The sequence below is a fragment of the Psittacula echo genome (genome assembly GCF_963264785.1).
Source record: "Psittacula echo genome assembly, chromosome: 2".
In the NCBI taxonomy this organism is placed as follows: domain Eukaryota; kingdom Metazoa; phylum Chordata; class Aves; order Psittaciformes; family Psittacidae; genus Psittacula; species Psittacula echo.
This window is the reverse complement of record NC_137737.1, coordinates 60,528,611-60,544,387: the sequence shown is the minus strand read 5'-3', so window position 1 is coordinate 60,544,387 and position 15,777 is coordinate 60,528,611. Positions and strand designations below refer to the sequence as shown.

The following is a 15,777-nucleotide window of genomic DNA, read 5'->3' as shown; positions in this document are numbered from 1 at the left end:
GCTCCTTCTGCAGGGTGTGGGTTTCCTTCTCTAGACACAGGGCTGAGGTTAAACCAGTGTGACCATGCGTTGGAGAGGATGTGCGCGGGGAGGGAGTTCTCTGCACTGCAGATCCCCTGAGTTGAACACACAGCCCTGAACCAGCCATCAGTGAGGGGCTGGTGCTGCCCCACAGCAGCAGAAACCACCCCATTGATGTGCGGGTAGACTCCACAACTCGTTAAAGTTGTAAAGTAGGTACGTTTTATTCAGCGCTGAGGCGCATGGGGGATCGCTCCTCCAAAGGCATGCGCAGCTCAGCGTTATTTCCCTCTATATTTATTCTCTAAATTAATACATATGTATTAGGTTACACAATACGCCTATACATATTCATGTCCTATCCCTGCTTCATATGATAGTGAGCTAAAAGGTCCTTTGCGCTTGTGCAGTGTCTCCTGGTGGTCGTGAGCAAGGGTCTCAAGATGAAGTAAACGAGTCTTCCTCGGGCTTGAACTTTTTACCTCTGGCCTACACGTTTTACCTCTAGTCGTCGCGCATGCTCCCTGGGAGTTTAAACCGCACAGCTGGTTCTTATCAACAGTCTACACTGCTTACCGAGCAGTTTCAGCCCCTAATAAATCATCCCTTAACCCTAACTCCCTTGCATTGGTTAACCCCTCGCATCACCATCACCATGGAAACGGGCAGGTGCAGGAAAATCCGTCACAGAATGGTTTGGGTTGGAAGGTGCCTTAAAGCTCATCCAGTTCCAACCCCCTGCCACGGGCAGGGACACCTTCCACCAGACCAGGTTGCTCCAAGCCCCGTCCAACCTGGCCTTGAACACTGCCAGGGATGGGGCAGCCACAGCTTCTCTGGGCAACCTGTGCCAGGGCCTCACCACCCTCACAGGACGCGCTCCTCCCCATGCCCCACCCCATACCGATCACTGCTGCTGCTGACAACCCACTCAATGGCGGAGGTCGCCCCGCCCCCACCACTGCCGGACCAATGGCAGCTCCCCTGCCTATCACGTGACCACGACGGGGCTGAGCAGTTCTCAAAATGGCGGCGGCGGCGCTGACATCCTCCCATGCTCACGCCCCTCCGCACAGAGGCGGCGGCGGGTCACGTGCTCGCAGGCTACTTCCGGGCGCAGGCGTGGCTCCGGGCCGGAAACACATGAGGGCATGACTGCAGGAGGAGATGTCATGCGGCCTACTTCCGGCTCGCAGCCTGCGGGCGTGGGGGGCGCTACCCTGGGGCCCAGCGGGGAGCGGGACCACCCCTGCAGGGCCCTCACGTCCCCCGCCATGGCGGGGCAGACACAGGTAGGAGCAAGGCCCGGGGGCGGGGGGAGCCCACACTGCCTCCCTTGATGCCCTGCACCACACTCCCCTCTCTACGGTGGTTCCTGCTGCCCCCCCCTCCCCACCCACAGCCACTGTGATGGAGCTTCCCCCCATGGGGGTTCTCCATGGGGATGAGCTATGGGGCCACCCTGAACACATCCCTGGTGCTCTGGGCAGTGCCTTGTGGTTGGTCCCCAATGACCCATAGACCATGCCCTTGGGTGTGTGCGCTCTGTTGGCATTCCCAACAGTGGGAGGCTTCCTGGGGGTGAGAATAACACCTGGAAGAGAAAACTCATCTGAACCCTTCCCCCCGCCCTGTGGGAATGGGCCCCTGCATGTGAGGGAGGAGGGTGCCAAGAGTGTGTGTGGCAGGAACCACTGACCTTTGAGGACATCGCCATCTACCTGAGCCGCACGGAGTGGGACACCATCACAGCAGGGCAGAGGGAGCTCTACCGCAGCGTCATGATGGACAACTATGGGCTCCTGACATCCCTGGGTAACGTCACTTGGAACATCTGGGATTGGGGGGTCATGCATGCTAGACCCCATTGGGACCATGCTGCTTCCAGCAACTTGAGGCACTGATGGGCACGTTTGGAACTACATCTGGGATAACTGTGCTGAGCACTGTAGCGCTGGGGGGGTTAGTGCTGGAAAATGTGGATGTGGAGCTGTTGGAGCAAGTCCAGAGGAGGCCATGAAGATGCTCTGAGGGCTGGAGCACCTCTGCTGTGGGGACAGGCTGAGAGAGCTGGGCTTGTTCAGCCTGGAGAAGAGAAGGCTCCGGGGACACCTCAGAGCAGCTTCCAGTGCCTAAAGGGGCCGACAAGAAAGCTGGAGAGGGGCTTTTGACAAGGGCAGGTAGGGACAGGACAAGGGGGAATGGCTTTAAACTGACAGAGGGGAGATGGAGATGAGATGTGAGGAAGAAGGAGGTGGTGAGGCCCTGGCACAGGTTGCCCAGAGAAGCTGTGGCTGCCCCATCCCTGGCAGTGTTCAAGGCCAGGTTGGATGGGGCTTGGAGCAACCTGGTCTAGTGGAAGGTGTTCCAGGGGCTTGGAACTGGACAAGCTTTAAGTCCTTTCCAACTCAAAGCAGTCTGGGAGTCTGTGAAATATGCCGGGTTTTGGGGCCCTTTGAGCTACCAGCCCTGGGGTTGGGTGGTTCTTGCCCAGTGACTCTGTCCCCTCTCCTGCGTGCTCAGGTTGCAGCAGGGCAGGGGTAGCACCCACCAGGCATGGTACAGAGGAGCCAACCCCTCATTGCACAGCGAGGTCCTTTTGGATAACATGCCTGCTGTCACTCACTGGCAGCACCTCTGACATCTTGCTTGCTGTTTTCCCCCCTTTTCATGGCGTGTCTGCTTGGGCTCTTCCTGTCACAGTGAAGCACGATGTCACAGGGAACACCTTTATTTTCTTGTGGCAACATTTTATTCTGACAGTCTGTGTTAGAACAACACACTCTGTTCCACCCCCCAGGTTACACAGGCCCCAAACCTGACATTTTATACCGGATGGAGCGTGGGGAGGAGCCATGGGTCTGCTCGCCGCAGAGCCCACCGAGGTGGAAAGGCCCCGACTGCCCCTCTCCAGGTGAGCAGGAACAACCCAGGCCCTGTAGGACCACTCCTGGGTGCCGGCAGTGAACAGGACTTCCTCCATTGCCTGACAGCTGCTGCGTGGAGGGGCACTTTTCCCTGCCAGGAAAGTGACATCCATCCGTCTGCTCTCCCTGCAGGATGTGCTGGGGCCATGAGGTTGCTGAAAGCGCCTCCCTGGGGCTGGTGGCCTGGTGCTGGAGAGGTGCCAGAGGAGAGGGCACAGTCCCCCTGCCAAGGTGAGTCCTGGTCCCTCCTCTTCCTTGCCACTGGGCTCTGGAGCAAGGAGCTGGCAGCGGGATCTGGCTGTGCCTGGTCAGTGCCACTGGTGCTTCTCCAGCCCTATGGCAGACCGGCCATGCAGAATCTGGAGAAGCAGAGCCCCGGTGGCCCCAAACTGGGGAGGAGGGGGGTTTCTTACCTCCTCGTCCCCTCAGCATGGCCCCTGTCTCCAGAGCCCCAGCCAGGCAGAAGGCAAACTCCCACCAGCACATGCTCAGCAGGAGGACAGAGCCTGCAGTGTCATCTCCAGCCTGGAACACTCCTGAACAAGCTAAGATGTTTCATGGGTTGCAGCAGGGCACAGGTGGAGGTGGCCAGCAGAGGAGTGGCACCAGTGCAGAGCGAAAACCACACACAGACTGTTGTCTGGCCCAAGAAGGAACAAGAAGCAGAGAATAAACACAGGGTGACAGCAAACATAGCACAAGGCAGAGAACTCGCACTTAATTCCTGGACGGAACAGCAGAACCACAAGTCATATCTTCAGGAGCACCTTTACGGTGACCCAAAGGAGCAGTGTCAGAGGAGCACCTACGAAAACCGGTGCCCCTCTGGAGAAGCTCCATTCCTCCTGGGACCCAGGGAACTGTGTGCCAACGATGTGAAGGAGGCTGTTTGGAAGGACCATTGCTACTGTAGGGTGATACAGAGCGTGATGCAGCGCTGGCACCGTGGCCCCGGGCCCTGTCCTCCCACAGACCACAGCTACTGCCAGCTGCAGGTGCCAGCCAGCACCGCACTCAAGGACCACGGGTACTGCCGCCCACAGAGGACTTGTTTCAGGGCCAGGGTTGGTAATGTGGCTCGTCTGGGTGGCAAAGCTCGGGCTGTGCTGCACAGGCTGGCCACACAGAGAGCCCAGATCAGACGGATCATCAGGAAAGCCAAGCGGATTATGTGGCGCTGCAATTCCCGCATCAGCAGGAGGCTGAGGGTTCCTCGGCGCTCCTCCAGCACTGGCAGTCCTGTGCCTGCTGTCCCTGATGGCAAGGTGGAGTCAGTCCCCATGGAGGGAAGGTGTGAAGCACTTGGTTCTCCTGCAGAGCGTGAGGCCACGCTGCCCCTGTCTGAGAGCAGAATCAGCTCCCAAGAAGCTCTTTGCACCCCTGTGGCATCTCCTGCACCACTGCCTGTGCCTCCACCCTCAGAGGCTGCTGCGGTGGTGAGTAGCAAAGTGCTGCACCCTGAGGTGTCTGCACATAGGGAGGAGCAGCCCATCTGCAGCTCTGATGTTAACCAGAGCACCAAAGAACAGGAACCTGCTCACTCAGATCAGATACCGCTGCAGACTGCTTACAAAACATTGATGTGGACAGTGGACTACTATTTTGGATGCATGTGCCACAAGCTCGATCTCAACAGCTACAGCTGGCATGCAGATACCTGGCCCTTCATTATCCACATGGACAGCTGACAGCACCTTCCTCCCTGCAGCCAAACTGCCCCACAAGTGGTGTGGGAAAGGAAATGCCGTGAGACACACGCAGAGGAGGGACCAGTGGGAGAAGAACTGTGCAGTGCCTGTGGCAGAAACAGGGATTGTCGAGAGGAAGAGGCCGAGGGAAGGATGAGTGGGACAGAGAGAACGGAGATGGGCAGCGCGGGTGGGCCAGCTGCAGGGGCAGGAGGTTTTCTGACCACTGGGATCTTCCTTGTCTTCTCATTAAAGTATTTGAAGTTATTGTCCCCTGGTCTGTCTATCCGTGTGCAGGAGGAATTCCCCGTTGTGTGCATGGCACTGAGCTTGGCTGCTCTGCTCTGCCTGGCTTTCTGAGCTTCCCGTGCTTAACTGAAGTGAAGTGAATGGAGTGCTGGCGCTGCCAAGCCACAGCCACACTTTCACCTTAATAAGCTCCACTGACTGTGATCCCAAACCTGTCATCACAGAATAGTTCAGGTTGGAAAAGACCGGCACTGCAAAGTCCACCACTAAACCATGTCCCTCAGTGCCACGTCTACACGTCTTTTCAATCCCTCCAGGGTAATGGTGCCTCCACCATGTCCCTCGGCAGCCTGTTCCAGCACTTCACAGCCCCTTTGGTGAAGAAATCTTTCCTAAACGTCCCCTGGTGCAGCTTGAGGCTCTTTCCTCTTGTCCTAATGCTTGTTACTTGGGAGAAGAGTCCAACCCCCACCTCACTATCACCTCTTATCACACAGTTGTAGGGAGCAATAACGTCCCCCCGAGCCCCCTTTTCCTCAGGCCAAACCACCCATCTCCTGCAGCCGCTCCTCACGTTGCCAGGACACGGTGGCTTTGCTGCGCTGTCCATCGGGAGCAGGAGCTCAGAGCTCACCCTGAGGCTGCGCCCGCTGTCCCACCCGCCGTCAGGCCCTCCCCTCCTCACCGCAGAGGGCCCGGAGCTGCCCAATGGCAGCGCGCTGCGGGGGTCACATGCAGAGCTGAGCCAATCACAGCAGTCCTCTCGGGTAGGCCCAGGCCTGGGCGCGGCGGGCAGCAACCACAAGATGGTGCCGCCGATGGGAGCAGCCAATGGCGGAGCCAGTGGGTGTCACGTGGGAGGCGGTGCGGTGCGGGGGGTTCTGGTGCACGGTAAGAACGTCCGGGTCAGGAGGTTGGCACGTGCTGCAAGGAGGGGGGGAGGGCGGGCTCCTCGCCGGAAGTGCGTCAGCGGATGTTTACATGCGCGGGGACGGCCCTGTCCCGCGGTTGCCGTGGTAACGAGGGACGCGGCTGTCGGAGGCCCCGAGCGCCTCTCGGAGCAGGGGTTCGAGTCGTCCCTTGCCCCCCCTCCCCGCAGCACCGGGGCCGGGCAGAGACCGGGTCGGGCGGGCAGCAGCGCCCACTGCGGGGCAGCCAGTGCCCGGCTTACCCGGTGCCTCTCAGACGGAGCCCCAAGCGCGGGTCAGCCCCACACACGTTCCCCGCCGCTGCCCCGCCTCCAGCCTGTCGCGCCCCGCTGCTGCTGCCCGTGCTGCGGCTCCCGCGCAGCGCCCCTTGGGTGCGGGTCAGGCAACCTCGGGGGGCCCGGGGGTGCACCGGGGCCGTGCTGTTACAGGGGGAGCGGCGGCCCCTCTGCCCCGGGGAGGTTCGCGCGGGGACACTGCGGGTTTGGGGTGCGTGGAGCTGCCGCCAGAGCTGGAAACGTGGCGGGGGCTCGATGGGAACTGGCCGGGTGTGCGGCTGTCCCCTCCCCAGCACCCGTGTCCCAGCACTGGGGGGGGGGTCTTCTCCTCCACCGCAGTTCGGAATGTAAGGAGTGAACGAGTTTCGGTACAGGGGAGCCACCCATGGTGGAATGGGAGGAAACAGACAGAAGTGCCAGTGTAAATCCTGTGGTTCTCTGCCCATGCAACAGACAGGCACGCACTGAGGTGTCGACCTGAGCTGTTCACACTTCACCCGCCTGGTTTATGGTCTTTATTCTCTTGTGATTCCCTCTCTTTTTCCCATCCTGCTTCCCCTCATGTGCAACGGAACCACTTTCAGCCAACACCGCCACTTGTAACTCCAATCTCAACCTGCAGCAGCCTCCCAGAGTGCTGAGGCCGACTGAAAACACGCTAGGTTAAAAACCAGCACCGACCCTTTATTTCTTGTGTACGTTGTGTGGTTTCAAGCCCTTGTGGCGCCCATTGCTCCTGCTGTTGGACTTTTTAGCATGAAGACTATGGGGGTTTTATGTTTATAGCCAAATATTGCATGAAAAGCACAGAAATTTATCAGCAAATTCCCCCCATTGTGTTCCAGACAGTCCTTGGACATGAGAGGGGCTGAGGGGCAGCTCTGCTTCCTTCCTAGTTATAACCAATCCAACACTCTATGTCCAGTCACATTCAACTTCCATGGTTATGGATTCAGGAATAACGGGTCTATTGAAGGGACAGAAACACAGGTTGGGAATTGCTGTTGATAAATTCACTTCCTGCATTAGCACTAAAATCCAGAGCTGGGCAATGAGTGACTGAGCTTCTATGGAAAAACAAACCCGCTGGTGTTTCATGAAGCTCAGTTCCACGCGGGTGTCATCTGACACAGTCAGACATGCAAATCCTGCCCAAGAGGTGTCAGTGCCTTGGGGAGGAGAGAGGAGCAAGCCATGGAGCTGCCTGCAGAGTGGGGTCATGGTCAGAGTGGGGGGAGGTGTTTTCTCCGTCCTAATTTTCATGGTGGTGGATCTGCCCCATCTTTGCCCACATCTTCCCATCCCCAGCGGGTTCCTTCCCCTCCCCGGTGTCCTGCAGTGGCAGCTGGCTCTCATCGACCGCAGTGGGCAGCCAGGGGCCAGCCCAGGCGCCGCACTGACATCAGGGGCCAAGGTCCAGCCTGGAGACTGCGCGGCAGCAGTGGCACAGCCGGAGCCAGGCCCCCGCAGCACCATGAGGCTGGGGCTGCTCTGCGGCCTCACTGCCGCCGCAGCCCTCATGGTGGTGGCCGGAGCTGACCATGGAGACACGAAGGTCACACAGCAGAGAAAGGTTGGTTGTGTACGAAGGGGGTGGTTAAAGACAGGGAATAATGGGACCAGGATGGGGGAGACTGCAGGGAGAGGAACCCCGTGCACAGCACCCCAGAGGACACCGGCTGCTCCGGCACCAGCGCCCTGTGCCAAAACCCCATATGGGGCAGCCCAAATTCCAGGCAAGCAGCTTTCCCAGACTCCCTGTGCGGCTCCAGGTGCTGGTGGGGCTGAGGATGGTCTTGGCATGCCGAGCGCTGACACCACAGGGCTCCTCATGCAGCCCCAGGGCTTGCGCAACCAGCAAACATTTGGTATAGGGAGGTAGCGTGGGGGGAATGGGGCCTTCACTGCACCAAGGGAGAGCAGGGAAAGGGTTTGGGACAGGGCTGAGAGTGGGAGAACATCACCTCCAAACACCCAAAATGTAGTCAGGGGATGGGTATCTGATGGGAAGGACCAGGAGAAGCTGGGGAGGGCCTAGGCACCGCGGTTCTTCCCCATCCCAGGGCTAGCCACCATTCCCGCTTGTGCTCCCTGCCTGCACCTCCCTGCCTGTGCTCCCACCGCCCAGCACAGGCTCAGGGTGTTTATGGAGAGGCCAGAGTGACCCCAAGCAGCATCAGGCTCCAGCAGAGCCGGTAACAGCCCTTCCCTCGCAGGGGACGAGCGGCGTTGGCCGGCGCCAGCCACACAGACCCTGCTCTGGGTGCTTCTCCGTCCTGAGCGAGGTGAGCCGGGCTGTGGTTGTGCCACACCACACCATGGGGCTGGGGACGTGGCTGTGACTTGTCGGTGTCACCCCAATGACGCCTGTCTCTCCCATAGGAGTCGCGGTCGATGTCGTGGCGTGCCAGCGAGGATGATGAGGGTCAGCCACGCAGGCGGGTGCGTACGGAGCCGGTGGAGGACGATGGTGAAAGGTCCGGAGGTGCCACAGGCAGCCCCCAGCCATAACCCACCCCCCGTCAGTCTGGCCCCAGACCTGGTGTGACACTGTGCTTGCTCCCACAGGAGAGGGACAGGAGGGAGGACAAGGAACCGGCACAGCCTGAGACATCCTGGCACCATCCTGATGCCGCGAAAGGTAACACCAGAGCCACGCCAGGACCCCCGCCAGGACCCATCTGTGAGCCTGGGGATGGGGACACAGGGGTCACAGGTACCCCTGGAAGCCCCCACTGTGTCTTGCAGGAGGTGCTGAGTGCCCAGACGGCCTGGCAAGGAGCAAAGCTGGTGCCTTGGCACAGCCCCACGCCCGGAGAGAACCAGGGGCCCAACCAACCCCAGGCCATGCCCTGAGGCAGTTGTGGGGCCCACCCCCACCATCCACAGGGTATGAGTGAGCCTGTGCCTGGGGAAGCCCAGCCCCACTGACCACCCTGTGCATCCCTGAAGTGCTTCTGGGGTCAGCCCCCCGGCCCTGCATTGCCAAGACATTGAATAAAGCCAGGGAGCCAGAGCATGTGAGTGCGTCTGTCTGTGTGTCCTGTCTGTGTGTGTCTGGGACATGACCTTAGCTTGGCTGAACCCACATGGGGAAGGCAGCAGCCGTGTCCTCCAGCCAGGGCAGAGACCCTGGGCACCAGGCTGGGCTCCAGTGGCCAGGATTGGGAGTCCTGGGCAGAGCAACAAGGGACTGCAGCTCCTGACTCCTCCTCTGCTTTGGTGAGACCGCTCCTGCAGTCCTGCACCCAGATCTGGGGCAACAACACAAGAAGGCCATGGAGCTGTTGGAGCAAGTCCAGAGGAAGCCACAAAGATGCTCCAAGGGCTGGAGCACCTCTGCTATGGAGACAGGCTGAGAGAGCTGGGCTTGTTCAGCCTGGAGAAGAGAAGGCTCTGGGGACACCTTAGAGCAGCTTCCAGTGCCTGAAGGCACCCACAATAAAGCTGGAGAGGGGCTTTTGACAAGGGCAGGTAGGGACAGGACAAGGGGGAATGGCTTTAAACTGACAGAGGGAGATTGAGATGAGATGTGAGGAAGAAGTTCTTCCCTGTGAGGGTGGTGAGGCCCTGGCACAGGTTGCCCAGAGAAGCTGTGGCTGCCCCATCCCTGGCAGTGTTCAAGGCCAGGTTGGATGGGGCTTGGAGCAACCTGGTCTAGTGGAAGGTGTCCCTGCCTGTGGCAGGGGGTTGGAACTGGGTGAGCTTTTAAGGTCCCTTCTCACTCAAATGGCTCCATGATTCTGTGATTAATGGCAGCCACAGGACTGTTGGCTCTGAGCAGTCCATGCGCAGGAGCTGTTGCTGGAGCCATGGGGTGTAGCACAGTGGTGACAGTGACAGGGACACACACACACATGCCACTATCAGCCCCAGGGGACACACAGAAAGGTCACCACGTCACTGAGCAGCGAGGGCTCGGCACTGATGCGCCAGGCGGTGACACAGGCCCCACAGTGGGCTCAGTGTTGGCACAGGGGCAGCAGCAGCAGCAGCTCCGCAGCTCTTGCAGCCCCTCTCCTGCCTTCGCCCCTCGGCAGTGCTGGGCACCCAAGCCAAGAAGCTGCCTGGCACAGGAGGTGGGACGCGTTGGGGCCCGTCCGCTCCGATGAGCGCCATGTGCCCAGGGGAGCACAGCACGGGCAGAGACACTGGAATCGGGGGGGCCGAGCTGCAGGACCCCCATGGCCGCAGCCAGCAGCGTGCCCTGCCTGCCCCTGCATCCCGGGGGATGAGACGTGTGGCGCTTCCCAGTCCTCCCCGGCACCCTCCAGGGCCGCTGGACGCAGGAGCTGCGGAGCAGACGGTGGCTCGTTGTTCAATCACTGTTTAATTCAGGGAGCTGGGGGGGGGGCACCACAGGCACCCACGGGGGTGGCAGAATGGGGGGGCCAAGCCCCACAGCGGTGAGTACCGGGTGCAGGAGGAGCCTGCCTGGACTCCAAGTGGCCAGGAGCGGGGCTGCCCCTGTGGTGTGGCCCAGATACCCCCTCCTGAGTCAGGGCTGGGTCTGCCGTGAGCAGCCCCTGGGCTGCAGGGCAGTGCCACAGGGGCTCAGCACCGCTGGAGCGGGGCAAGGATCTGGCACCCCCCAGAACTCACTCACAGCCCCACAGGGCCTTGGCCATGACCGGCAGGCGCTCTCCAGGCAAAGCGGCCGGCACCAGGGCGGGCCCAGCATGGTGGGGACAGGCAATGGGAGCAATGGCAAGGTGGGCACCGGCCCAGCTGCGGGGCTGGGGGCACCCGCGGGCTGCCCGCGTTAGCACCATCGTGTCGGTGAAGCAGAGCAGGCCGTGGAGCCGCGGCTGTGCCAGGGCTGGCAGCAGCTCAGTCTGCAGGGAGCTGATGGCGTTGGCCCCCCCCGTGCCATGGAGGAGCTGGGAGCCGGTCTCCGGAGCCCAGCACCAGCTCTGCAGGCACCGGGCGGCACAGCGGAGGTGCCGGTGGCCGCGGGTGAGAGCAGGCAGCTCCCGCGCCCGGCCCCGCTCCAGCCGCGCCAGGCGGCTCCACACACCGCACAGCTCCCGGCGCACCGAGCCCAGCCCCTGGCACAGCCTCTCCAGCTCCTCCGCCACCACGGACACGTGGACACGGCCAACCGCAGCCCACGGGTGCTGGGCCTCACCGAGGGGCTGCCGTGGGGCTGGGATGCTCCCTCTGGGGTCATTCTTCTTGGGTGAGCTCGCCCTGGTGCAGCCGCTGGGACACGTGCTGGAGCCCACTGGGGACACGGCACCCACTGCGAGCCGGAGGTGGGAGCTCAGCCCCTGCCCCGGTGCCCCCTCCCGTGCCACCCCCGACCTGGCCCCAGCCCCCCAGTACCTTCAGCCAAGGGTCTCTTGGTCGCTGTCCCCATGGTGGGGGGACGGGCAGGTGGCCGGGTGCTGCCGGCATGGTGGGGGTCCCTGCGCATGGCGGTGCTGGATGCACCCAACGCTTGGGTCTCAGTGGGGCTCTGTAGGGGCACCGCCGGTGCTGTCACCCCTGGGAAGTGGCACAGCCAACCTGTCAGCCCCCCAGACCTGCCCATCCCATCGGGCTGCCTGTTCCCACTGCTGGCGCAGGGCCTTGTGTGTGTCCCAGCCCCAGGGGATAAGGGGCCACCAGGTCAGGGCAATGCTGAGGCCTGGCCATTGCCCTGCTCTGCACCATGGGGCACAGAGGAGAGGGTATCTGGAGCCATGGGGTCATCCCTGCATGGCACCACAGCCCCGAACCGCCATCACCATGTACCCAGCACGGCCATTCCATCCCCCCAGGGGTTCCAGCCCCTTCTCCCACCTGGAGCCCCGAGCCTCTCACACCAACAAGCACCACTGAGACCCTGCCACTGCCCCCCCCTGCCACTGCCCTGCTGCAGTGGGGCTGTGGCCCCCAGTGCCTGCCCCCACAGCCCCCCCGGTGCCACTGGCAGCTGCTGGCCAGGCTCAGATGGGGTCGGGGATGCCAATGCTCTGCAGGCACTCCTGAAGCTGTCGCAGGGGGCTCTGCCCCACACTCCCGGCTGGTGAGCCCCCTGCGGCGTCACCCCGAGGCGTGAGGGGTGGAGGGGCCCTCAGCATCCCCCTCCCAGCACAAGGGGATCCCCAGGGAACTGACACCAAAGGGATGCAGGGGCGCTCCTTGGGGACCTGGCCCCCTGGGGTGCTCTCCCAAAGCTCAGACCCCCACATGGGTGTCCCCCTCCCGGGATCAGCCCCCCAGAGCCCAGACTCAAAGGGAAGCCCCTGCTCCCCAGGGCAGCATTCCCCACCCAGGACACTGGGACTCAGCACTCCCCTCCCCATCCTTGCATGCCCCACAGCGACTGAATCCTGCCCCAACGTCCCACTGTGGGACCCCAGCCCCAGCACTGCCTCCCCCAGGGATGCCCAGGACCCACTGGGACTCCTTGAGGCCTTCTAGGACCTACCCGAGACCTCCCAGGACACCCTGAGATACCCCAAGATCCCCTCCAGACCCCTTTGAGGGGATCCTCCCTTGACCCCCAGGGCCCCCCCAAGCCCTCACCCGCCATCAGCACGGGGCTGTGGCAGAGCCGCCTGTTCCAGCCCATGTCGCAGGGGGCTGCCTCCCCAGCGGTGGTGCTGCTGGAGGAGATGCTGGGCGCGGTGACGGCGCACCCGGCACCATCCCCAGCCTTCGGGCGGCAGCGGGCAGCAGCTGCCGGTGCCACGGCTCGCGAAGGGCCTGCGGGACACGCTCAGGGTAAGAGCCGATGGGACCTGGCTCACCATGGCCGAGCCCTCCCTGCAGCCCAAGGCAAGCCATCACTGCCAGGCGCAGAGCACGTCCCTGCCACTCACCTGTGAGGGACACCGAGTGGTACCCGAGCCCCCAAGCACGAGGTCCAGGCAGCTCCATCCTGCTGCCACCACAGATGCTGGAAACCAGCACCGAGCCCTGCCACGCCATGCTGTGCCATGCTGTGCCATGCTGTGCCATGCCAGGCCATACTGCAAGGTGCCGTGCCATGCTATGCCACATCATACCATGCTGTGCACATTGTACCATGCCATGCTGTGCCGTGGCGTGCGCTCAGTGCCATGCCATGCTGCATGGTACAACACCATGCCATGCCAAAGCATGGGCACAACGCCATGCCGTGCCACACCTCTGAGTGAGCGCCTCCCACACAGAGGCTGGTGACCACCGGGCTCTTCCTGATGCCTCTCAGTGGGGCCATAGAGGCTGCTTGCTGGGGAAACAGAGGGGCAAGATCCCCTCCCCGCCAGCTCCTCCAGGCACCTCTCCAGGCTGCGGAGCGGGCAGCTCTCGGATGGCATCTCCATTGTAACTGTGAAAGCAAATTCCAACCCCTGGCATCCCCTGCAGCGGGAGGACACCCCTGGACACACCGCACTGCGGCTTGTGCGAAGCCCAGACCCTCTGTACCAGACACCTGCAGCCTCTCATCCCCATGCTGGGGTCCTTGGTTCCACCACATGGCCCAGCTCTGTGGTGACCGGGTCTGGTGAGGGGGTACTGCAATGGAGACCCCTGCTCTGCAGCAGTGACAGCGCCAACATCAGGAGAAAGCCCTGCCCAGGGCTGGGTGCTCCTGGGAACCCAGCACCAGGACCCTCTGCCCAGGGCACAGCCGGGGGTGCAGCTCAGCACTTGTCTCCCTGGAACCCCAATGGTGGAGCCAGAGCTGGTGGGGTCTGCGGGGTGGCTTCACCTCCGGCACCCTCACACCTCCGTCCTGACACCCTGCCAGGCACCAAGGCAGAGCCCCTGTGTCTCCGGTGCCCGCTGGGGCAGGACCAGGCCGTCACCCACCTGCACAGCCCCAGTGCTCACCATTGACGCCCATCCGCTCAGAGCCCGCTGCTGTGCCCCTGCTGGTGGTGGCACCCGGATCCACATCAGCCTTGGGACCACCGAAGAGAAACTCAGGGATCTCCTTCACCAGCCGCACCAGGGCAGCGAGGGCTGGGCTGCTGGGGGGCCCTGGGGACAGGGCAGGTGGGGGTCAGGCAAGGCAGCCCCCACACCGAGCTCTCCTGGGCCAGATGAGTGGGACCCGCATGCTGTCCCTGCTCTGGCTGGGACCAGCGCTGGGCAGGGCCCTACCGAGGGATGCCAGCAGCTGGGATGTCCCCTCTGTCACCTCCCAGTGCAGCTCCCGCTGCCATTCCTCCAGCAGCTCCCACTCCTCTGCTGAGAACCGCACCGCCACGTCCTCGAATGTCACCGGTGCCTGCGGGTACGCGACTGGGGGGTCCCAGACCTCTTCCTGCCAGGGGGGCAGAGCAGGGAATGTTTATTCACAGAGCCACACAGAGCAGCAGCGGGAACCCAGATGGGCCTGGGGTGTGCAGGCATGGTGAGTGCGAGCAGCCACACTGTGCTCCGGGGCTGGCACATGGCTGGGAAAGGGCGGGTGCACCCATCCCTCATGGGCACGGAGGCGAGGGCTTCCCAGCACGCTCCCGACACGCTCCGGGCACACTTCCCAGCATGCTGGCTAGCAGGTCCCTGTGCACTTCCCGCTCGTCAGGGAGCCCATGGGATAACCTGCCCTGACACCCTGGTATTTGCAGCAGGGATCACTTCGTCCAACCTTCCCCTCCCTGCGCTGGCCGGGCAGGGGCCCAACACATGCAATGGTTGTTGCCAGCTCCGTGTCACTGTACCTGTCCCGCTGGAACCAGCCATGTGAGGATCTGCCAAGACAAGGATCCCCTGGAGCTCCTTGGATGTGGAGGGAGCAGCTCTGGCACCGACCAGCCCCTGAATCCCACCCGGCACCCCGAAGCCTGCAGATGAGCCCCATTTGCCCACAGTAGCAGCCAGACCAGCAGCACCCCATGACCCTTGCCCCACTTCTGCTGTGCCTGCAACCACCCTGGTGGGACAGTGACCTCCAGGATGGGACAGGACAGGGCAGGAGAGGACAGGACATGCTGCACCCCAGCCCCCTGCTGCTGGATGGATCCTCTCCCAAAACTGTTCCAGTGATGTTCCCACATCCTGCTGCTCTCCATCCCAGTGCTCCTCCCCATCCAGCTCTTCCCCATCCCACTGCTCCCCATCCTACTCCTCCCCATTCCTGTGCTCTCCACCATCCTGCTGCTCCTCACCCTGTTACTACCCCCATCCCACTGCTCCCACATCCTGCTGCTCCTCATCCAGCTCCTCCCCATCCTACTGCTCCCCATCCTGTTGCTCCCCTCATCGTGCTACTCCCCATTCAGCTCCTCCCCATCCCACTGCTCCCCATCCCTCTGCTCTTCACTATCCCCCTGCCCCCATCCCCCTTCTCCTCATCCTGTTGCTCCCCATCCCCCTTCTCCTCATCCTGTTGCTCCCCATCCCACTGCTCCCACATCCTGCTGCTCCCCATCCAGCTCCTCCCCATGCCTCTGCTCTTCACTATCCCCTTGCTCCCCATTCCCCTGCTCCTCATCCTGTTGCTCCCCATCTCACTGCTCCCCATCCCGCTGCTCCCCATCCCGCTGCTCCCCATCCTGCTGCTCCCCACCATCCCACTGCTCCCCATGCTGGAGCTCTCCCCATCCTCTTGCTCCCCATCCTGGTGCTCTCCTTACACTGGTGCTCCCCTTATACCAGTGCTCTCCCCATCCCAGTGATCTCCCAGTCCTGATCTCCCAATTTCCCAGTGATCTCCCAATCTCCCAGTGCTCCCTTCCCTAGTGCTCCCTATGTAGGATCCTCCACC

General features: G+C 62.3%; 2 protein-coding genes across 4 annotated transcripts; both read left to right on the top strand.

Annotated features, from left to right (window-relative positions):
• The first annotated feature begins 1,109 nt into the window (after nucleotides 1–1,109).
• On the top strand, nucleotides 1,110–5,536 carry LOC308217447 (uncharacterized protein). 3 transcript variants are annotated; one of them, XM_080610521.1, is made up of 5 exons: nucleotides 1,110–1,313; nucleotides 1,710–1,836; nucleotides 2,822–2,935; nucleotides 3,081–3,179; nucleotides 3,396–5,536. In XM_080610521.1, exons 1-5 carry the CDS (start codon nucleotides 1,173–1,175, stop codon nucleotides 4,634–4,636), a joined length of 1,722 nt encoding a protein of 573 aa, XP_080466647.1. In that variant the 5' UTR covers nucleotides 1,110–1,172; the 3' UTR covers nucleotides 4,637–5,536. The 3 variants fall into 3 exon arrangements, with proteins under 3 accessions (XP_080466647.1, XP_080466646.1, XP_080466645.1); XM_080610520.1 differs by having other exon boundaries at nucleotides 3,378–5,536; XM_080610519.1 differs by having other exon boundaries at nucleotides 3,081–5,536.
• LOC308216946 (uncharacterized protein) lies at nucleotides 4,814–9,073 on the top strand (the record flags this gene model as incomplete). The annotated part of the gene is made up of 8 exons (XM_080609648.1): nucleotides 4,814–4,826; nucleotides 5,426–5,612; nucleotides 5,657–5,776; nucleotides 7,398–7,662; nucleotides 8,306–8,374; nucleotides 8,472–8,531; nucleotides 8,658–8,730; nucleotides 8,838–9,073. 8 exons carry the CDS (start codon nucleotides 4,814–4,816, stop codon nucleotides 8,987–8,989), a joined length of 939 nt encoding a protein of 312 aa, XP_080465774.1. The 3' UTR covers nucleotides 8,990–9,073.
• Nucleotides 9,074–15,777: the final 6,704 nt, after the last annotated feature.

What these genes read in the sequence shown, in the direction of transcription:
- LOC308217447 (XM_080610519.1), top strand. Translation starts at nt 1,173, where the DNA reads ATGACTGCAGGAGGAGATGTCATGCGGCCTACTTCCGGCTCGCAGCCT. An exon ending in CCATGGCGGGGCAGACACAG is followed by an intron (nt 1,314 to 1,709) that starts GTAGGAGCAAGG and finishes TGTGTGTGGCAG; the next exon opens with GAACCACTGACCTTTGAGGA. An exon ending in CCCCGACTGCCCCTCTCCAG is followed by an intron (nt 2,936 to 3,080) that starts GTGAGCAGGAAC and finishes CTCTCCCTGCAG; the next exon opens with GATGTGCTGGGGCCATGAGG.